Source organism: Ctenopharyngodon idella, chromosome 6 (genome assembly GCF_019924925.1).
Source record: "Ctenopharyngodon idella isolate HZGC_01 chromosome 6, HZGC01, whole genome shotgun sequence".
In the NCBI taxonomy this organism is placed as follows: domain Eukaryota; kingdom Metazoa; phylum Chordata; class Actinopteri; order Cypriniformes; family Xenocyprididae; genus Ctenopharyngodon; species Ctenopharyngodon idella.
In genome coordinates, this window is record NC_067225.1 from 17650883 (window position 1) to 17675269 (window position 24387).

A 24387-nucleotide genomic window follows, 5' to 3' on the forward strand; every position below is an offset into this window, starting at 1 on the left:
GGAAAGCAGTCCTAGGGCGTGGCACAGGACTCTGATTGGCTTTCGGCCTCAGTGGGAATGCATGATGGCAATGCTCCAGAGGGTAAAGCAGGAGCCATTTCTCTCTGGCACGCTGTAGAGAGGGATCACTGCTGAGAGATATCATTGTTTTGGAGATGGTAAGCACTATCTTCAGAGAGAATGGGCATCTGTGTATGCTAGACGTGCCAAATCGGCTATAGATGCCTTTTCATCATAGACTAGCTTGCAGAGTCATTACAGCTCTGTTAATTTTTGGGTCAATGATATTATTGAAAATGTAATGATATTTATGAATTAATATTTCATGATATTTGTAAGAAAAAATCGTTTTTTCCCTGTAAAAAAAAAAAAAAAAAATTCAAATATGCATGCATGTATTTAAGGTGTGAGGAAAATGTTATTAAATTTTACTTGGTTACACCATATGACATTTTTAGAGACATTTTTAACAAAAAAAAGTGTAAAGGTTCTCAAAAACCATGTGAAATTAACATTAATAGAGTACATTTTAAGTCATTTTTTGAATACTCTTATTTGTAATTGACCCTCATCCAGGTTGTTTACATTGTGTCCGTTCACACGATTCATTCTCCTACGTCTTTTACCATTGCAATGCGAATCAGTTTTTCATCACTGTGAAACTTGCATTAAAAATGTGAAAAAGCATCGAGATCACCTACATCAAGGGTGTCCAAACTCGGTCCTGGAGGGCCACTGTCCTGCAGAGTTTAGCTCCAACTTACAACGATACACCTGCCTGAAAGTTTCCTGTATGCCTAAACACCTTGAATAGCTGGTTCAGGTGTGTTTAATTGGGTTGGAACTTAACTCTGCAGGACAGTGGCCCTCCAGGAGCAGGATTGGACACCCCTGACCTACATTATGTTCCATTCCTCCACATCTAGCTGCCTTTGAACGCAAGAACACATCCTATGTGAACAACCTTTTAAATGCACAGCAACAGCCTTGCCACACTAAAAGCATCTTTTCCACTAAATTGCTGGAAGGTAAAGCTGGAGCACTTGACCTCTTCATAGATCAATATACTTCAAAACAGATGTTCATTTTGTGTTATAGAAAAACGGCCAAGTTGAAAATAACAATGTCCAGTTCAGTATGATGCGGTTAATAGCATTGAAGTCGCATAAGAAAACATTTAACTAATTTTTTTACATCACCTGTAGTTAATGAATTAGAGGAAGAAGTTTTGACAGAAGTGTTCATGGATAAAAGAAATTAAACCATTCTCTTGGGTGCCATATGTGCAGAATCTTTTTAATTAGCTTCTCCAATTACCTTTACCATTAATCCATCTGCTGGCCAAGGAATAGCTACAGAAAAGCAACCCTAATTTAATAGCCTAAAATAGAACTTATTGGGTTTTTCTCCAGCAGGCCACAGTAAAAAATGTGTGGGCTGATACCTACACTATACAACCTAAAACTCTGAAGAAATAACCCAGATATAAACTTTTTATTAGTCAATAACCATGCTTTAATTAGGCACAATCCTTAGTCCTGTTTTCTTTTATATAGTATTGGAATTTGAATCAGAGAAACAAAAGGGTCAATGACATGACACTCTTTTTTTGTATAATAATGTATTAAAAATGCTTTAAATTGCATTAATATAAGTTCATTGTTCATTCTAGGCCTCATTCGTAGATGCGACCCGACCAACATACAGGAATAAAAAAACAACAGGAAATGATATCATAAAGCTACAGATCCTCATGACTGTCAAGTCTCTTAAAATATGTGACCCTGGACCACTAAACCAGTCATAAGTTGCACGGGTATATTTGTAGTAATAGCCAACAATTTTTCTTTTATGCCAAAAATCATTAGGATATTAAGCAAAGATCATGTTCCATGAAAATATTTTGTAAATTTCCTACTGTAAATATATATTAAAAAAAAATTGAAGTGAATATGCATTGCTAAGGACTTCATTTGGACAACTTTAAAGGCGATTTTCTAAATATTTTGATTTTTTTGCACCCTTAGATTCCAGACTTTCAAATAGTTGTATCTCGGTCAAATATTGTCCTATCCTAACATCAATGGAAAGCTTATTTATTCAGCTTTTAGATGATGTATAAATGTCAATTTCAAAAATTTTACCCTTATGACTGGTTTTGTGGTCCAGGGTCACATATCAGATTTATTATGACAGGGCAAGGTTAGTTGATGTTGTAAAATGTCATGTGGTGTGACTAACCTAAAATGTAATGAAATATTTAAATGAATAATTCATGATCTTAATGAAACATTTAATTATAATTAATTAATTAATTATTAATTAATTATAATTAATTATTAATTATAATTCATAAATAATTGTAAAAAATGACCTTTACTTTTTATAATAATTAAGATGTGTATAGTATATATTCTACATTTAAAGAATTGTTAATACTTTTTAATTGATTTTTTTTTAATCATTAAATGTAAATTTTTTTATTTTTTTGATAAGGTATAACCATTTTTCAAAACCATATAACCTGTTTGAGTCAATGCTATCTCACGAAAAATTCGTACGTATTTTATGAGGTGGCACTCATACTCACAAATTCATACGATTTGTCTAAACCCCAGTGACGGGTATGGTTTAACGGCGGGGTTAGAGGTAGGTCATTCGTACGAATTCATACGAATTTGGCAACTCATAAAATGCGTACGATTTAGCAAAAAAAATATGAATTTGTACGAGTGAGGTCGTATGAATTCGTACGAATTAGCCACCTCGTAAAATACGTACGAATTGCCGTAAGATTGGGTTGGTTTGAATATAAATAGTACATTTCAAAGAACTTGGCACAGGTTTTTCCTTTTATTTATTTTAGACACTTTCATATTTCATTGTCCCAAAAACATCATTACTGTAGTTTAAACACTCATAAAGTGTTTTTTTTTCCACCTCTGCAGTGTGTATCAGTGTTCTCCCTGTGTGGCTGCTTGTCCAGAAGGTGTAAGTTTGACCTTTAGCATGTGGTTTCTGTTCCTTTCTATCTCCTCATTTGAGCCGCAGTGAGCAAGCCTTTAATCTGGCAGTCTATAGGTGTGTGGGCTCTGCAGGTTAAGATGCAGAGTAACAGCTTTTTAGGGGCAGCAGATGTTCCTATACTGGTTTTAATTGGGCCTCATGATGGCAACCCTCACCACAGTGCCTTTGAACGGACAGATAGGGGGCACAGCTGATTAAAAGAGAAACCTGTTAATTGCTCGATTGTGTGACTTCAAGCACAGCACTTATGCATATGAAGCTGTCTATATGACATCACTGTATAATTGATAGCTAGTGACCTCCCAGGGGGTGTTTGGCTCAGTGCATAAAGCAAAATCTTCTCATGATGCCCATTAAATTACTTTTTTGTGGTTGTAGCATACAAAAGACATTTTGCTAACCTGCATTTTAAAGCGTACACACACATTATATTTCTGGTTGAGATAAGAAGTCCTCCCGAAAATAGAGGAGCTTTTGCATTACAAAAAAGTGGTGCCTCTAGAGAGGTTTTAGATCAAGGTAATTACTGCACCTCGCATTGTTGCCAAAGCTGGCTTGTAACATAAGCAAATTAGAATACTATCCACTGGTCTTTATGGTCGACATTTAACAGCAGGGGATTAGAAGAGTGTGCCATTATGCTGTACTGTGAATACCAACAAATCACAATAAACAATGCCTAGCCTCATCGTGGCAACACCCAAGCCTAATTAATAGAGTTCCAAGGGAGAGACATTTGCATATGCAAATTTCATGATCATGTTAGGAAGCATTATATGCGAGCTGCTTTGATGTTGATGTATCGAATGGCTCTTTACAACTAAGGTTTTGTACATAGCAGGGCTAGATCAGCCAGTGACTGGGGCTTCTACTGAGTCTCTTGTAGGGGCTGGTATCCAGGGAGAAGTGTTCAAAGGGCCACTCTTTATTCTCAGTGTCTGAGGGAGACCAGCGTACCTCTCCACATTAATTAGAGTTTAATGGCAATCGATAGGTCTCAGGCCCTGAAGAAAAAAATATTGATTTGTTCAAATGTCAAGATGAAACAGTTTTGCGCAAAAGGTGGGTGGAAGCTGGGCTGAATAGAGATCATGTGGAGCTAAGGTTAGATGGGTTTTAAAAGTCATTGATTACCGCAATCGGGAGGCCGTTGTTTGCTATGTAAAACACACATATGACACTGTGCTAGCAGAAAACAAACTGCATCTATATGTACACTCACACAACACTAGGTAAAGAGGAAGTGTTTTAACATGGGGTAGTCTGTAACACTGTCTGTATAACTTTTTTTGATATTGAAATTGAAATAAATACCAAAAATTGAGAAATTACAATGGCATTTAAAATTTTGGTACGATCACATCCTTATTTCAGCAAAAATATCTATGTTGCGATTACTGTGAAATAACATTACTTGTATCATGATATACGATTTTGGTCATGTCGCCCGTGCCTAGTTTAATTTCGCAACAACTTTGATTTGTATCAGATAAATGTGGAAAAATTATATCAACATTTGTGATAAAATGTGAATGAAAAAACCCTCTGAGTTACAGACATTCAAGCAAGCAGTGTTACTACCATCCGTATTCTCCCCTGTACTGAATAACCTATAAATCATATAGCTTTATCTGTACATGAACATGCACAGAATATTGTCCATTTGAGTTATGAGGCTGAAAATTCTTTCATCATTTAGTCAGCCTCATGTCGTTCCAAACCTATATGCATTTTGCTCTTCTGCAGAGCATAACAGATATTTTTAAGAATGTTGGTAACCAAACAGTTGTATTACCATTTTACTTCCATTGTAGTGACAAAAAAAGAAGAGAGAAATTCAAAATATCTTTTTTGTTGTTGTTGTTGTTCAATAGAAGAAAGCAAGTCATACAAGTTGATGGTGAGTAAATGTGACAGAATTTTTATTTTTTGGTGAACTATCCAGGGCTCCAGACTGCTCCAAAATGGTCGACCAAAAATATTAATTTGCGAGTGATATTTTCGCCACTGGTGGCAACAATATAAATTTATATGTATTGCCTTTTTACCTGTGATGAGTAGCCTATCACATCTTTTGTTGTGCTGACATAATAAAATGAGACTTTTTTTCGCATTAAAGTTTCCGTGGAAAAAAAACGACAGAGACACAGAAGATCATCTTTCCTTGTCAATGAATGAACACCCAAGTAAAAGTGCAGAAAGGCAGTGTGCAGACAATGTGGATAAACTACAACAGGTAAACACATCAGCTGTGTGGACGTTAACAATATCGTTATCAATTCTCGTTTTTTTTTTTTTTTTTCTCTCAATACTGATATGGATTCAAAAATGTCAAATTTTTAGTCTATGCTGTTTTCTGTTCATGCCTAAACTTCACATTATTTGTAGTGCAACTGCCATCCAATAATCGCAAAAAGCTTTGTGCTTTGTTACTTTAATTTTTGTCACTTTTAATATTTTTGTTACTTTTAATAAACGGTGTTCAAATTCTGTCAATTTAATCACAAAATTCAAACAATAAATGTGTTTTTGTGGCTCTTTAATGTGGCGTGACAGGTAACTGTAGCGTCTCCAGTTCAAGCGTAATATGAACCAATCATCGCTATAGCCCCAGCAAGCCCTGGCCTAGCGCCGCCACTGCCATAATCATAGGGCCCTAGTCATTGTTCAAGCCATCACACTTCAGGTATGTAATGAAATCAAACTATATACAGAGACAAAGAATGCAAGAAGTGCAGTGGAAAGCAAAAAAAAACAGGAAAAAATTTTGCTGATGAATCTATAGTGACACCTGCAAAGCTGTCGTTAATGCATCTCTGTCCGTCAGCTATTTGCTGTTTTTCATCTGTTTCCCAGGAAAGCTCATGTTTTACTGCAAATTCTCTGATTCATCACACTCAGCACATACTGAGGGGCATAAAAACACATGGAGAACAATTAGAGTGCCATTAGCTGGAGTCTGTAAGTGTCTTTCTGTGCACATCACCCTCTCACCCTCTTAATTACCTTCTCACTTCTTACAAACTTGAATTTTCAAGTTGGTGTACAGGGGCGCAGGAAGTGGGGGTGCTGGGTGTGCTGCAGCACCCCCTGTTTTCACAGGATTGTAAATGCAACGCAATTTTTTTTTCATTTACATTTATTCATTTTCAGCATAATGTAATTTATTTGTAAAAAACACTTTAAGTGGGCTATAAACTGTGTAATTTATATGTTAAATTATGTTTTTTAAAACAGAGTATGACGTCATTTTGTGACCGTTGCAGTGTGCATAGAAAGAATTCTACTCCTCAGCGCAAGTCCACTTTTGGTGTTGTGGTAGGCATTTTTATTTCCTGTCGCTGTGCAGCAGTATCTTTTATATGATAGAAACAGCTCAACTACCCTTTTATTTAAAGGTTTAATCTATGTCCTGTAGACCAGCCCGTTGCATTACGATTGCAAGCAATGTCAAAATTGTGATAAATCTCAAATGCCCTGGTGTGTATGCTGTTCAAACTAGTGTTCTCATCGATACGCTTGTTGTAGGCTACTTCGTGGAGTTTTGACGTGTTTTAGGGGCCATTTATATGTCGCGTCTAAAAACGTGTGGAAAGCGTGGCCGCGCCTTCTCCTTTCCACAAGCGCTTGCGCTCCCGTGGCATCTGTTGTTGAACATGAACTGCACTCTCAATGATGACGAGGAAGTATCAGCAAAGGATTAATTGATTTCTAGCCCTTGCATTAGCTTTGCTACTAGATATATTTATGGAGATGAGAAATGAAACCCCGCCCTGTACAGCTATGATCAGCTGTTCGGCTGAGCTTTCAATGTTGTTTAAAAAAAAAAAAAAGGCACCCCCAACCTAAAACATCTTCCCGCACCCCTGTTAGTGTATCAGGCACTGATAGCCTGGACAACTGATCTAAAAATTAAAGGGATGGCATGGCTCCAATCAATCAAACAATCAATCAATCAATCAATCTTGTGGATGTCCTACGAACTAAGGTTCACTTAAAGAGGGAACATCTTTTCCATCTGAACGTCTTTTCCAACTTGAGAACTATATACAGTCACAAAGAATGGTTCTTTACACAGAATCTGAGCCAGTGTCATGGACCATAATTATGTCAACATCACTTGGCCATTCAGTGTAGTTTGGCCTCCTTCTCAATGCATCCTTTAAACATTGTCATATGTCTTGTACACATCCAGTCCAGTGGATGGATGTATATATGTATTGTGATTATTGAATGACAGTTGCACTACAAATAATGTGAAGTTCAGGCATCAACAGGAAATAGCATAGACTAAAAGATCTTGACATTTTAAAATCCATATCATTATTGAAAAAAAAAAAAGAGAATTGTTAACAATATTGTTAATGTCTACACAGCTGACATGTTTACCTGTTGTAGTTTATTGAATAGTAAAATGTATACTTCTCAAAGTAATAGTAATAATAACAACAATAATAATAATTTAGTAAAACATTTCATCCATGTTTTAATTTATACAGTAAACCTCTGTTATGTTTTTAAAATAAAATAAAAATGCAGTGTTTTGTTATAAAGGAATTGTTTCAAAATAAAATGGAATTTATGGAAAAAATAAAACATTTCATAAGACATTTTAATGTTAAAAATATATATATATTTTTTTATTTTATTAATTCAATTGATTAGATGTGATTTCTGATTTATTGACCAAAACATTAAAACAGAATCCAGAAATATTCAAACAGAAAACAGAATCTTCTGAGGAGATTCCCCACTTCCGTATATGTACAGCGCTTTGAGTGCTAAGAAAAGTGGTATATAAATGTAATAAATTATTATTATTATTATTATCATTATTATAGAGCCCTACATGACCCCTGTATTTTCAGCCATGCTAAGATAAATAATGTATGCTAATTATCAAGCACTAATTACAGTTAAATAATTCCTGCATGATAAGATACAAAAACCTCCTAAAATGAAGTTCATTAGCTGGACTGATAAGCTTTCATAATTGATATTGCTGACAGATTGTCTGTGGCATTTAGTTCAGAGTGTTTCTCTCCTAAAACTTGGTTTCACAACATTAGTGCTGAGGATTTTATCAGCATACATGAGTGGATTTGTCATGAATATATAATAGTGATGAAATAAAGCTGTTTTAAATTCAGTACTTGGAGTTCTTGGTGTGTCTGCTAACATTTATCAAGCAGCGCCTCGAGTATGTATTAAAGAGATATCAAAGACCCAAATCTCTGTAACAGAGGACTCTGCTGTCGGTTGCATCCATGTTTTGTCATAGTTCTTTAATAAGATTTAGACTTAAAAGAATTTATCAGGGTGATATTATTTTTCAAGTCAATTTCGGTATAAGCATATACCATATAGTCTTGGCTAAAAAAAGCTATTGGAGTGTTATTTCCGCTGTTATTGCCAAGGAAATAAGATTCATTAAACACACATTGACCTTTTGTGGCACATTGTCAATGTATTTGGGGTAAGTTGTCAATAGGTATCTTCCATTACATAGCCTATTATAGTCTTTTCAGCAAAATTTTAAGGAATAATTCATACAGAAATGAAATGCTGTCATCATGTACTCATCTTCATGTCATAACAAACCTGTATGGCTTTCTTTCTTATGCTGAACAAAAAAAAAAATCTTTGTTGAATGCTGGAGGAAAAAGCATCTTTGTTAAGCTTTAAAGGGGTCATGATTGCGTTGTTTTGTTTTATAATGTTTCCTGGGGTGCACTTACAATGTTAGTATGCTTTTTACATCAAAAATCATCATAATTTAGAAATAAAAGGCATTTTTCCTACCCTGATTGTAGCCCTCTTATGTGAACGCTCTGTTTGAAGGGGCGTGTCTGCTGTGAGACTTCAGTGTAAAGGCCCACTGCTGTGATTGGCTCACACTTTTCCATTTGAAATAGCTAAGTATTACTCTCTCGAAAACTTTTAGCATGTTTTTACTATTACATCTCTCAAGGTTAACTAATCATGAAAAGTGTTGCATTACATTTATATCTATGGCATTAAAACATAGTAGTCGATCACAGACATGTTGTTGAGCCATGAAAGCAGTGATCTCGTCATTGCAACTCCATTTATGCACACCAACGAATGCTTTCATCGTCACTAACAATGCAAACGCATTGTAACTGAGATTCGTTGAATAAAATGGGAGTTTTGGCGCGTGTCCAGAAGTCAGTCACTGCTAAATTGATAAACAATCAAACGCTGTTTGATTGACAGCTTCAGTGATTGTAAAGGGAGCGTTCTTTGATCGCTTTCTTTATATAATTTAATCACCGTTTAATTAACAGATTATTTTCATCCTACTAAGAGAAACAACATGAAGTTGACCATAGTCACTGGTTTGATTTACTGACACATAGACAAAGAACATCTGACTGTACATGAATCATTACATATCAAAATCAGGCATTAGAATGAACACAGTTACTTACATGTTGTTGCATTACTGTGAAATCGCAAATACAAATAAATATTGCTCAATTGAGACATTCACACTGTTGAAAATAAATAACCATATTCCTAGCATTAGGATCCTTTGAAAGGTAATGTTATTCTTGTCCTGTATCTCACTAACACGTCAGTGGGCGGGGCTAATGTTGCAATGATGAAGTAGACGTTGATTTCTTCTGCGGAGGCAGCATTTCACCTATCTGTCATAAATAGGCACATTCCAGGATCAGTTGTTCGATGGGCCTGGTGTCAATAAAAGCTTTTATTGGACTAACAAGGAAGTTTTCAGTTCTGAAACTTACAGGATATTCTCATAGTACAATGACCTCTTATACATTAAAAGCTCAAGGAAAACTTGATTTCTCAATTCATAACCCCTTTAATCTCACTACATATGATTTTTTTTTTCTTTCACACTTGTATTTTATATAATTTCTTAGATTTATGAAAATTAAAAATATATAAATATAACACGTCATTGTGTCACTCGAGGTGAGGTAGTCTGTTTCTCATAAACTGCACCTGTCACAAAAACGTCAAGAGACATTGGTTTTGGTGGCTATGAAATGAATATTTCAATTAATCAATTAATTAATCAATTAATAATCATGGTTTCAAACTGATTCGACTGGGGAGGTCTGATGCTGCTTTAGTTTTGTGCAAATGAAATGCAGCATCAGAGCAGCCTTGGGGCCAGATTTACTAAATGGGGCAAATTAGCGTGAGCGCTATTCCACAAATGCACCGATGGGAGTGGCAAGTTTTGCACTTGATCTACTTGTTACATGTAATATACGGATAAAGTCTTCCTCTGGCATTCCCAAGAAATGAATACGAGTGGGAAACATTTTCTCCACACTCTCTCTGTTCTCTGCAGTGTCTCCTCCTAGCAGCAACAGTTGCAGCCATGTCGCAAAATGGGTTAAGACATACTTTTTTGGGGGCGTTAAATAATGGTGCAAATACCGGTAAATTGACTAGCGCAAACATTAGTAAATCGCGTTGCGTGATTCATTTAAATACTCTCCTCCCATAAATTTTGCATCCAAAAGGGAAACTCCTACAAATGCATATGCAATAAGGTCAGCCACAAAAACGACTCAGTCCACGCCTTTTTAGCATTAGTTTTGCACTGCGTGTCTTTAGAAAATCCCGACAGTAGTTTTTTTAACACCAAAAGTGGGTTTGCGCTGGTGCAAGCTGTTAGTAAATCTGGCCCTTAGACTTTGCAGTTGCCATAACAGAGTATATATTATTACATAATTATTTATAATGTGTTATTTGTAATGTTTTTTTTTTTTTTTTTTAATTGTTTGCCCACAGTATCAAATTAACATTAACAGTATCACAGCATATATTCATGTTACAGAATGTATGAAACCTAAAAGACAAGAAGTAAAAAATTTATAAAAGAAGAACAAGTAGATGTAAAAAAAAAAAAAGACATGTATGCAAATGTAAACACGACAATAGATAAAAAGTTCACACTGTTTTAGAGCAATCTTTAAATAGGAAATTAAAGGAAGTTAATAGCAGTCCTGTATGTTCGTCAAAAAAGCTCTTTTATATATTCCCAAAGGGGAGACCATATCAGCCAGAATTTGTGAGATTTTTTATGTTTATCGTGGGTGAGCTTTTCAAGTGGCAACCATGTAGCAATCTGTGATATCCACATTTTAAAAGATGGAGCCTCTGATGCAGACCATAGTAACAAAATGCATTTTTTAGCTAAATATACCAGGACTGTATATAACCATTTATTATTTTGCATTGTTTCAGTTACTGTATTTGATTAAAAACACAGTAAAAACAGTAATATTGTGAAATATTATTGCAATTTTAAAAAACTGTTTTCTATTTTATATTTTAGAATGTCATTTATTTCAGTGATGGCAAAGCTGAATTTTCAGCATCATCTTCATTGTCACATGATCCTTCAGAAATCAGTCTAATATGCTGATTTGATGCTTAAGAAACATTTATGATCATAAATGTTGAGAACAGTTGTGTTGCTTATTTTTGTGGAAACTAAAATTTTATTCAGTTTGTTTTTTTATTCATTTGTTTGAAATTTCTGTGTAAATGTATGTATGAGGCACTCTGTGCAGCACTGAACAGTCTGTGTCATGTACCTTTAGTGGTATATATGTGATTTAAAGATATAAGGCAAAATTCTATTTCTGATCTATTCTATCTCTAGCTTCTCCCATTAATCTGCCAGCTTATCCTTACATTTTTCAACATACTTTAGTTACTTTAGTTTCTTCCTTCCCGTTTCCTTATCCTGTATCCATTATCTGATTGTGCCTCTAATGGGCGCTCTTAGTGGAGTCAAAGCACCAAATCCAATCTATCACAGTAAAGGCTAAGCACTAAGCCCTGTGTCCAGCTATTGCTCTGGTGCCTGGTATAAGTGATTAACTGAAAAATGTTGGATGCCCTCTGCTCCACTAAATGACATAATATTAAATATTTAACAGGACTAAAATTAGACGCCCACCACTCTATCCATTAGAAACAGAGCTTGAGCTGTCTGCTTTGGTGGATTCTAAGGAGATAGAATATTGAAAGGAAAAGATTGCTGGTTATAAACTGGAGTGATGTTTTTCTTAAATTTCTGTTTAGGCTTTAAAGTAGCCTGTTCAAAGGTTTGGGGTCAGTAAGATTTTTGTTTTTGAAAGAAATTAATACCTTTTTCAGCAAGGATGCATTAAATTGATCAAAAGTGACGGTAAATACTTGCTACAAAAAAAAAAAAAAAAAAAAGTTTTACTGTTTTAATGTTTTACTGAGCATCAGCATATTAGAATGATTTCTGATGATCTTGTGACACTGAAAACTGGAAATCATACCAACCTCAAATTGTTATATGGGATTTCCTAGAGAAAATCTAAATTTCCAATATTTTAACCTACACTGCTTTAGCAAAGCAAATCTAAGATGTTTTATTCCCACTGGTCTCACTGCAGTAGGAGCTGATGGTTTATGTATGTGACGTTGTGGTTTTAACATAGCGACTGCCTCTCAGCGTCAGCTATCAGGATGACTGGCTATCTTCCATCCAGCAGTTTAATGTGCACTCAATAATCATGGTTTGTTAAATGGGGAGGGAAGGGGGATAGCCCAAACCATAATTCAGTATTTACTCAAAAGCATTAGATAAAGCCTTATGAGCCCCATTAATTTAGATCCTCCTCGCTTTTAAACGGAGACAGATCAGTGTCTTAGGGAAAATTAGCATTTAAATGACTTGTGACCTGCAGCCTCCAGTCTACTCGCTGCAAAGACTTCTCAGCCATGGGAAATCCTGCTCTCTCCTTTATTTGATCTGTAGCTCAGAGTTATTTTCTGTGTGGATGTGTGGGTGTGGGTAAATTCATCCATTTATCTACACAGGTATCTGTTTTTCCCTTGCATCTCAGGGGAATCTCAGGTCAGCAGGGCAGATGAAGTTGTGCTGATGTTTTTATTGCAGTCTCATATCTGAGTTTAGGTTTTGTGATGCTGTTACTAGGATATTTTAAACTGTTTTCTACCCCAGATTTAATAAACTTCCCTCAAAAGAAGTCGAATCTAAATAATCTACCTTTTTAATACCTTTTTTATTGCTTGAAGCTTCAAAAAGTGTGAGGATATTACCATTCATGAAATGTAGATGTGAAAATAAAACACTGTTATGTGCTGCACTGGAAAATGTAGCAATTTCAGTGTCTCATATGATAGCTGATGACAAATCGAGTCTTTTCTTACATAAAAGAAATCCTTTTCAATCCTTCAAATCTAAGACTGAGATGGTTTAGGATGGTAACTCTGCCCTAGTCCTAATGCAATGATTTTCAATGGTTCCATAAATTCACTGACGACCTTCTGGGTAAGTCTCCTATTGAATGATTAGATCTCTTGGCAGAGGTTTCAATTAGCACAGTTGGCAGCCCACAGCTTGCAAATCAATCCAGTAAGCCCAGGCAGGCTTCACTGGCTTCCTCAGTTGCCGTCTGCTTTCAAATGGCTTCTATTTTAATGTTTCTCTTCTCTTTGTTCTCTTACAGTGGGGAAGACTTCCCTGATCACACGCTTCATGTACGACAGCTTTGACAACACATATCAGGTAGGCAGCTGGCGGGCCGCTTGACGTCCTTGTCATTCTGTCACTCAGAGAGCTCAAAGTGTCCCTCCCCTTATTGTGCAGCGTCAAAGAGTTATTTCGCACAATCTTCAGAAAACATAATAGGCTGAGTTTTTCATTTGTGAGGACAATTCTTCCAAATTGATTATAAATGTTCAGCATTATTGTAAAGTTGTGTGGTTATTAAATCACATAAACGTTTTTGTGAATTTTGACTATTCATCTCCGATATACACCCCTATGTACGGTCAGTGTCATATGACAGTAGGACCTGATTTTACCTCATATTATACTGTGTAGCGAAACTCTTGGTGAATGGTGAGCCAGATGTAGATTCAGCAGAAGCACACTACAGGTTGATATAGACTGTTGTTGTTGAATAATGTGGGGGTGGAAAGCATGCTGTTTGAAACATCTCAAGGGAACTGTTGTCTATGTGAGATTCATATTTTTTAATTAAACCTGTGAGAGAGCTGGTACAGAGAAAGGAATCCATCTCATATGAGATTGATTTGCTTGTATATATGTATATGTGTGATTGTTTAATTACAGGAACTATTTTATCCTGTAAGATGACTTTTAAAGTCATCATGAAATGAAAATTCAATTTATTCATGTATGTTTCTTTCTTTCATTTTTTTTTTTACCTTGTAATGTTTCATCAAAATGTTATAACTCTGTCTTCCGGAAAACAACAGACTTCTCTCTGGTGACATATGCTGGACTTAAATGCAATCATTTAGTCTGCTTAAGCCCCGACTCTCCAAAATTGACTGTACTTCACATTCATTTTGATAGCCACACCCACATCCAATCAACAATCACAAAACCAATCAACAACCAATGTGTCATGATGTGTTGCAGACAAACGCACAAAGATGACGATGAAAAAGTTTAATAATAATAATTCCTGAACAAAGGAAAAGGAGGACCAAACAAGGTGAATTAATGATACACAGCTGAACTAAGAGAACTAATCATATCAGTAACCATGGTAACTAAAGAGTGGTGGGAAAATCAAACAAAGGAAACCAGGAAATTGATTAAATACAAAATAAAAGTCCATGAAAATGAAACTAAGATAAACAAACAACTGAATATTAGTGACACAATGGATAGAACCAAGTCCCCACCCTACATTTTAAAATGTTTCAATACTTTGTTACGCTTTGATATGCGTCACAATACGCAAAAAAGGTTTGATTCTTATTTTTCATTAAAGAAATGAAAAAAAAAACATCATTGTAGTTTTAAAATAGAGTTTGTAATAGCTTTATTGTTTTTAGCTGTAACTAGCATTTGAACTTAATAATTGTGACATTTTCTGTGAAATTTTAAAAACATAATTTCAGTTTGTGCAAGTGTTTTGGGAAACAATCCTATTTATTGTATTTATTGACATTTGTTTTAGCTCTCGTTCTTAATCATGTCTATGGAGTGGAATAAGGCAAGAGTTAATGGTGTGTTCTAATTAATAAGAGCTGGAGGAATTTGTATATAAGGTAACCATCACTAGTAGGATTGGGCACTAGTGGACTGATTGTGTTTGTGAGTGTTTGTGAGTGAAGTATTGTTAGTGTTGAAAACTCACAGTAAAACTCTGGCCTCAGTTGTTGGGAGTTGGTGCTGTTTTAGTACCTAAAGGCCCCAATATATTCACAGCAAATTTATTTTTCATTCTTCGAAGTTCAAAATACCTTTGCAGGAATATACTGTTACCGAACATCCCAGCACCACCCACACTGCTGGGAGTGGCATTTAGATGAATATGTAGATATGTGCTGTGTGCTTTCCTCTCAATAATAAAATAAACACACAACAAAAATGACATCAGTGAGAAAATAGCAGTTAAGAAAGCATCTGATCATAGTGGATATGTTTGCACATGCTCTGCAGTCAAGTCAAGTCACATCGCGTTTATTTACATACCACTTTATACAACAGATTGTTTGAAAGCAAACAGCTTTACAGTATTAAACATGAAAAAACAGTGTCTCTTTTGATTAGAATTACAATTTCAGTTTCTACAATAAAGCAGCTCTCCAGTGTTCATGTTTTTACTTGCATCTGACTTTGACGGTCTGAACAAATTAAATGAACCGAAAAAGATTTCCACGTCAAAGTAGGTAGAGCCTCAGCACACATTGCGCAATCGCCACCAGTCGGAGCAAACTTTCCCGAAAAGTTCGCTTTGACAAGCTGCTTTGAACTCCCGAAACAAACTCCAATGAACTTCGTTTTGGCCTGATTTTGTTCTAAATGACGTCACACCTGTTCGTTCTTCGATTTCACTTGCAGTATATCGGGACCAGTTCTAGTTTTTAGACTCTTTTATTAATAACTATTGTTTTTAACAATATTCTTAAAACAATGCTTTTTTCACATCCGTGTTGTTAATAAACATCTTGAATGCCATTTCTGCTTTATGATGCAATATACCAAATGAATTGATGCAATAATGATCAGAGTAGTATTATTGTATTATTGTGTACATTGCAAACTGTACATAATAATATATTATTGTGTACAGTTTGCAGTGTTTCATAACAAAGAATCACTGTTCCTAATACTGCTGTCATTACAGTCATACCAAGGTTTTTAGAGGACAATTGACTTTTCTCCATAAAGTCGTCAAAGTATTTCAAGCAGTCAAAAGTGCCCTTCATTGAAAAATCATCCATGTGTATGTGTCTGTGGCATTCTGTCAAAGTGCTGTTATGTCCAAATGTCTAAGGCATCTGTATTAGACTTGAATGTTTCCATTCCACTTATCTGCATGGTTTATAACCCATAAAACCTGAAGGACACTGAAATGATGTGAACGTGTTGTTTTTTTCACGCTGAAATGCTCTGTAGGCATGTGTCTATTTAGATGTCTTTGTGTTTGAGCTGAGTCACAGCTTTAGTGCACTACAGGTTCTAACTGTCACAATACTCCAACCGTCTGAGACATATGCATGATGAAAGCTCTCTGAAGTCTCTCTGGCCTTGATCTTGCCTTTCTCTCTCTCTTTGTATCCTCTCCATTCTGCTGCACTACCATTGTGGGTTCTGCATTTAAACTTTAGTAGGACATAGAGTACATTTTTGCATTTTTATGCCAAAAGAAAACCTCATCAGCAAACAAAAATGGATTAATATTTGTTATTTATCCAAACTATTGTTAATGTTTTGTTATATAAATGTGCTGTGTAAATAATTAAATAATAGACCCTTACAGTTTTCCTCCACACTGACACTGTACCAGTAGCTTAAAACACTAAATTTGTAGTTAAGCTCCAACCAGCCCCCTGATCTTCACTCTCACAATGTGTGTAACGATAAGATGATGTTTGTGTCATAAACCAAACTAAGCATGCTGCGCTGCTACAGTGTCATACTGTAATAAGATTACATGAGTGCTTTGTGAACAGACTGTGTTGTGCTTTCTGACGAGACGATAGATTCTGTAATCTCAAATCCGGAGTGCTGTTTTGCACCATGTGTTTATTCTTACTAAAATGCTTTGTGTTTACCTATACAGATATTTCTGTATAGATAATTGTATAGAGATATTACAGTTATTATAGTTAATGATCTCATTTTTTATCAGGATCTATTAATTTATTCAAAAATAATTTAATAATGTAATAAACTGTAATTATTCATGTATTCAATGATAATGCTCAACCTGCAGCCACCTGCAGAGATATCTACTGACCTTCTTCTCCATGGTCTCCACTGTTGTCAAGGTTACATTATACACCAACAGAGGCCAGAGGACTTGAGGTAAGATGCCATGTTGGTATAACCAGGCCTTATATCGGCCTGGTAGGCCAGACTTTTCAACTGTTGTGAGCCAAAATTCAAGCTCCTTGATGGTGGCTTAGGTGGCTGTAGCATCCCTGAGGCTACAATCAAAGACCTTACCAAGGCTACTGACATGCTTCTCAGTGATGGATGGAATTAAAATACTATCCACCTGGAAGCGGAACTTGTCCACTACTTTCCCCCTTTTCAGCACCATGGACCTGGACTCGTTAGGCTTGAAACCCAATCCTTGCCCAGTCTTGGACTCCACTCCACTTATGCTGTCTTGACCACCTTATTCATGACAAGGGCAAAGAGAAAAACTGAGATGGTGCACCCAGTTATGATCCCCTTTTCAAGCTGGTGCCATTCTGATGTTAAGTTCCCGAAGTGACTCTTAAGCCTGAAGTTCCTGTAGTAGTTCAGGATGAGGTCCTTTATCTTACTAGGAATGTGGTGGCAATCCAGGGTCATCTTGACAAGCTTGTGGGGAATGGAGCCATAAGCGTTGGTGAGGTCAAGCCAAAGCACCACAAGGTCTCCCTTTCCTTCGCAAGCCTCTCTGATCAGATGCGTGACAACCCCAGTGTGTTCTAGGCAACTCGGCACTCTTGGAATGCCACCTTTCTGCATAGAGGTGTCGATGTAGCCATTCTTGAGGAGGAAGTCTGTCATCTGTCAGGCTAGGACACTGAAGAAGATCTTCCCTTCCACGCTGAGAAGCAAGATGGACCTGAACTGCTCCTGTTTGGTTGAGTTGTCCTCCTTCTGTATCCAGCCCCCCTCCGCGTGCCTCTACTAGTCTGCCACTGTGCCCCTGTGCCACACCACTAGCAAGATCTTCCATAGGATCTTAAGGAGGTCAGGGCAATGCTTATACACCTTGTAGGGTACACCACTGGGTCCTGGAGGGGAGCTGGTTCTGGCTGCTAAAACCACCTCCTGCACTTTCCTACATGTGGGCTCTCTGGTGTTAAAGTCCACCGTGGTAGATGGTACGTCCAACAGGGCTCTGAGGGGCCCAAGCTCTTGCTCCCTTTCAGGGTTACTTAGGGTGTTGTGCATGTACCGTTCTACTTCCTCCTTGGAACAAGTCGGATGACCACTTCACTTTTGCCCCAAAAGCTGTTTTGTGAACTCGAAGGGATTGGCTATAAATGCGGCTCAATTCCTTGCTCTCTCTCTCTGCCACTTTCTGTGCCACTCTGCTCTATGCAGAGTCACAAATTTCTTCCTGATGCTATGATGGAGCTCTGCGAGTGGTGGATCTCTTCCTCAGTTGCTACCTTGAACTGTCTTCCAAAGCTTAAAGCTCTTGCCGCAGCGGGTGGATCTTGTCTACCCTTCAGTTCATGGTGTAGTTTGGTCTGCTGGTCTTGCACTCTTCAACGCCAAACCTCTGTCGCAAAACTGACAATGATTGTGGTCACCATCTTAAATAGTTTCTTATATAATTTCATTTTTTTTTTTTTTTTAATTAATATTTCCATATTAATAAAAAAAAAACATTTAAGGTATAGTTCACCCAAAACTGAAAATTCTGTCATTTACTTACCCTCATGGTCATTAAAACCTAAAAGTTTGTGTAATAAATTCTGTTGAATCAAATAAAATATATATACAGGTGCTGGTCATATAATTAGAATATCATCAAAAAGTTGATTTATTTCACTAATTCCATTCAAAAAGTGAAACTTGTATATTATATTCATTCATTACACACAGACTGATATATTTCAAATGTTTATTTCTTTTAATTTTGATGATTATAACTGACAACTAAGGAAAATCCCAAATTCAGTATCTCAGAAAATTAGAATATTGTGAAAAGGTTCAATATTGAAGACACCTGGTGCCACACTCTAATCAGCTAATTAACTCAAAACACCTTCAAAGGACTTTAAATGGTCTCTCAGTCTAGTTCTGTAGGCTACACAATCATGGGGAAGACTGCTGACTTGACAGTTGTCCAAAAGACGACCATTGACACCTTGCACAAGGAGGGCAAGACACAAAAGGTCATTGCAAAAGAGACTGGCTGTTCACAGAGCTCTGTGTCCAAGCACATTAATAGAGAGGCGAAGGGAAGGAAAAGATGTGGTAGAAAAAAGTGTACAAGCAATAGGGATAAACGCACCCTGAGAGGATTGTGAAACAAAACCCATTCAAAAATGTGGGGGAGATTCACAAAGAGTGGACTGCAGCTGGAGTCAGTGTTTCAAGAACCACTACGCACAGACGTATGCAAGAAATGGGTTTCAGCTGTCGCATTCCTTGTGTCAAGCCACTCTTGAACAACAGACAGCGTCAGAAGCGTCTCGCCTGGGCTAAAGACAAAAAGGACTGGACTGCTGCTGAGTGGTCCAAAGTTATGTTCTCTGATGAAAGTAAATTTTGCATTTCCTTTGGAAATCAGGGTCTCAGAGTCTGGAGGAAGAGAGGAGAGGCACACAATTCATGTTGCTTGAGGTCCAGTGTAAAGTTTCCACAGTCAGTGATGGTTTGGGGTGCCATGTCATCTGCTGGTGTTGGTCCACTGTGTTTTCTGAGGTCCAAGGTCAATGCAGCCGTATACCAGGAAGTTTTAGAGCACTTCATGCTTCCTGCTGCTGACCAACTTTATGGAGATGCAGATTTCATTTTCCAACAGGAGTTGGCACCTGCACACAGTGCCAAAGCTACCAGTACCTGGTTTAAGGACCATGGTATCCCTGTTCTTAATTGGCCAGCAAACTCGCCTGACCTTAACCCCATAGAAAATCTATGGGGTATTGTGAAGAGGAAGATGCGATATGCCAGACCCAACAATGCAGAAGAGTTGAAGGCCACTATCAGAGCAACCTGGGCTCTTATAACACCTGAGCAGTGCCACAGACTGATCGACTCCATGCCGCACCGCATTGCTGCAGTAATTCAGGCAAAAGGAGCCCCAACTAAGTATTGAGTGCTGTACATGCTCATACTTTTCATGTTCATACTTTTCAGTTGGCCAAGATTTCTAAAAATCCTTTCTTTTTGTATTGGTCTTAAGTAATATTTTATTTATTCTGAGATACTGAATTTGGGATTTTCCTTAGTTGTCAGTTATAATCATCAAAATTAAAAGAAATAAACATTTGAAATATATCAGACTGTGTGTAATGAATGGATATTATATATAAGTTTCACTTTTTGAATGGAATTAGTGAAATAAATCAACTTTTTGATGATATTCTAATTATATGACCAGCACCTGTATATTTTTATAAATCTAATTTTTGTAATGTCAATTTTATGCTTTTCTCATTTAACAAAATAATGACTTTAAATTATCTTTTGGGGGTCATTTCTCAGTGATGTGTGATTAATTTGCAATTTTAATTTCTTGACAGCCCATATATGTATGTATATATATATATATATATATACAGTGGGTACGGAAAGTATTCAGACCCCCTTAAATTTTTCACTCTTTGTTATATTGCAGCCATTTGCTAAAATCATTTAAGTTCATTTTTTTTCCTCATTAATGTACACACAGCACCCCATATTGACAGAAAAACACAGAATTGTTGACATTTCTGCAGATTTATTAAAAAAGAAAAACTGAAATATCACATGGTCCTAAGTATTCAGACCCTTTGCTGTGACACTCATATATTTAACTCAGGTGCTGTCCATTTCTTCTGATCATCCTTGAGATGGTTCTACACCTTCATTTGAGTCCAGCTGTGTTTGATTATACTGATTGGACCTGATTAGGAAAGCCACACACCTGTCTGTATAAGACCTTACAGCTCACAGTGCATGTCAGAGCAAATGAGAATCATGAGGTCAAAGGAACTGCCTGAAGAGCTCAGAGACAGAATTGTGGCAAGGCACAGATCTGGCCATGGTTACAAAAATGTCACAGTTTGCACAAAGATAGCATTCGACATTGAATATAGTATAATAAGAATAATAAGAAATGTTTCTTGAGCAGCAAATCAGCATAATCAAATGATTTCTGAAGGATCATGTGACACTGAAGACTGGAGTAATGGCTGGAGAAAATTTAGCTTTGCCATCACATGAATAAATTACATTTTAAAATACATTACAATAGAAAACAGTTATAAAAATTAGAATTAAATTGTAATAATATGTCACAATATTACTGTTTTTTCTGTATTTGTGATCACATAAATGCAGTCTTGGTGAGCATAAAAAATAACAAATGATTCAATAACAAATCTTACAGACCCCACATTTTTTAACGGTATATATGTATATATATTGTTTCATCACATTAAACTGGGACAGGAGAAAGTGCTTTACAACTGAGAAATGTCACAAATCAACTTGAACTATTTTCATTGTCAAATCTATTCCTCAAATGCTTATTTTTACATGAGGGATCAAAGGCATTCAGTGAAGCTGAGATTCCAGAACCTCATTTCAGACCAACGTTAATGGCTGTGGCCATGCTGTCATATTCATTTGCTTGAGGAGGTTCATTGATGACATTTGAATCTGACTGAAACCAAACAGTTTCTTTTGTCATCTGCATATGAATAAAATATATTGCCTCATCAATGTCACCTTTGAGAAGTAAAAGGCATCTTAATGAGCTGTTACTCTTTACAGTTACACTAAAGAGAGGAAGGGATACCAGCTCTTTTCTAATTTACATATTCTTGAATAAGCTCAAATCAAGCTGCTCCTCAACATTGAGATTGACCTTAAGATGTCTGGCAGTGGGCTTTCATGATAACATATGCCAGAAGAGCAGAGAGCATCACCCCCGACTCCTATCATCTGTCAGTCTTCTGCTCTATGCAAAATGAGAGAGACACATCTGCATATTTATGACTTTCCATCTTATGTGGATTCATCACTGTTTGAGTCGTTGTTAAATCAGCATTCTGAGAAAAATGTGAGCAGAAAATGATCATTTAAAACAAAAGCACACATTTTCCCCTATAGACCTAGCTACCAGACACTCCTGTATTTGGAAAATGAAAGTCATTCTTCCGAAATTGTTGCTTGCAATTTATGTTGGTGGTATATAAAGCCATCAAAGAGTCATAACAAAATAGCCCAAAGGAAAATTGTATTGCTCAGAGGTTGCTCTGTCATAAATCAGTTATGTGTTCTCAGTTATATTCACATATCAACGTTTTTCTCTTAAAATTTCTTAGAAAGAAATGAAACAATTGTTACTTTATTCATTTAGCCATTCCCATTCATTTTAATGGCAGTTGCTTGGCTGGCACATACAGCTCCTGAATTAAAGCAACCTGGATGCAGCCATCTTTGATTCATGAGGACTAATGCTGCCTCCAAGAACTACTTGGAAGCTTCTACTTACAAGTTGGGCAGTCATTATTATGACTTGGTTGGGAAAAAATAGTCAAACCAAAATAAATATACAATGGGAAGATGAAGGGAGGAGTGAATCCTCCTGCAAACAAACTATTTGATTTCTTTATCAATTATCTAACAAATAAATTATTTGTTTGCTTAAAGCTAACCATAAATAATGAGTTATCTTTACATTTGTGTACTGTCTAAAATATTATTGAAATACAACAATAAAATGTAAAAACTCAACAAAACCATTCACTACCATATATTACTGATACATATATATCTTTTCTACCATCTCCTTACGTCCCAACTGCCAACTCATTGGGTTTCATTGCGAATATCTAGTTTCCTATTGGTAAATATGACTTTGCTTGGTCATGTGCGTGTATACTTGCAATTATGATATATTCAACTCTACTTGAAGGACACATCAGTTCCAGAAACATTTTCTTAGTTTTAGAACTTGTTGCATGCGGAAAAAAACCTTGAACCTCTGATGTTGATGTAGATTTCTGTCCATGTATGAGATTGTGAGTGTGCGCACACACTAATGTCTGTGTATGTTTTCACAGTGTTAATTAGAAATTATTTATTCTATTAGCCTTATGATGTTTGATTGAGTGAGGCGCAGCACAGCGGGGTGCTTCAGGTTTTCTCTCTTTAGTAGGGCTCTTGAGACCTTCACTCTTCTTTAGAAGTGGCTGAACAGCCAGCTGTATTAAACACACACTACATGTTTCACTGGGGCTTTAAGTCATCCAGAAAATGCCGGAATGACACATTCTGCCCTGGTTCTAGCATAGTTTTCCACTTTAAGTAAGCCAAGGGAATAAGGAACATCATCAAACTTTCCAACTTTATCTTATATTTGATTTGAATACAGAAAAAGTTGGTGTAAGAAATAGAGCAACACATTTAGAAGAGAATTAAGCGAATGAAAAGGAAGAGCAGAGACTGACTGCCTGTCAAAAAATAAGCTTGACTTGCTGAGTTTGTGGTTGTTTTGCTGTGATGGCCGTTTGGCTGCAGATAGAGTGAGATTTGGACATGCTGCTGGGGTCCAGTGGGAGAGCTGTGCTGTCTTGCCTGACTGAGCTGCCACTCAACACGGGGCACTGGAGTGTGACTGTTTTCTGCTCAGCGCAACCAGGGAGCAGAGAAGACACAGAATCTTCATTTCAAAATCTAGTGAGCTGCCTCTGTAGACAGCATCATAGGCACACACTTGACATAAAGGCTATTCCAAAAAGTAAGCAACTACCTCCTAATATACCTTGTTTTGTCCAAATTCTAAGGTGGCATTAAATATATCTTCTAAAAAGAATGCAATCCCATGATGCATTGCAACTGGCTTGTTTCAAAAAACAATTACTGAATTTTTTACCCAAAATTTGTATTGTTGACATTTGTTTTTAGAGCATTATGCATTCTTCTCACGACGCTTTCACGCGAGAAAGCTATTGGAGGTAGACATTTATGACATTTATGACAAGTGGAGTTGCAGCTTATGTATCACATTCCAAATCTGCCACTGAGATTCCATTTCATTTAGAATGCTTAGTAAGCAGCTGTCTAGGCAGTAGCCGATGAGGCAGCACAGTAGGTTTTGGAACAGAATGAGAGAACAGAATTAAATGACAAAATGC

At 36.5% G+C, this 24387-nt stretch overlaps 1 protein-coding gene across 2 annotated transcripts in view; it reads left to right on the plus strand.

Moving 5' to 3' along the window:
• Nucleotides 1–24387, plus strand: part of rab6ba (RAB6B, member RAS oncogene family a) — a 93506-nt gene that overhangs the window by 24372 nt on the left and 44747 nt on the right. For both annotated transcript variants that reach the window (XM_051897775.1, XM_051897776.1), the window contains exon 2: nucleotides 13548–13606. In XM_051897775.1, the coding sequence (XP_051753735.1) occupies nucleotides 13548–13606 (59 nt within the window). The remainder of the gene's footprint in view (nucleotides 1–13547; nucleotides 13607–24387) is intronic.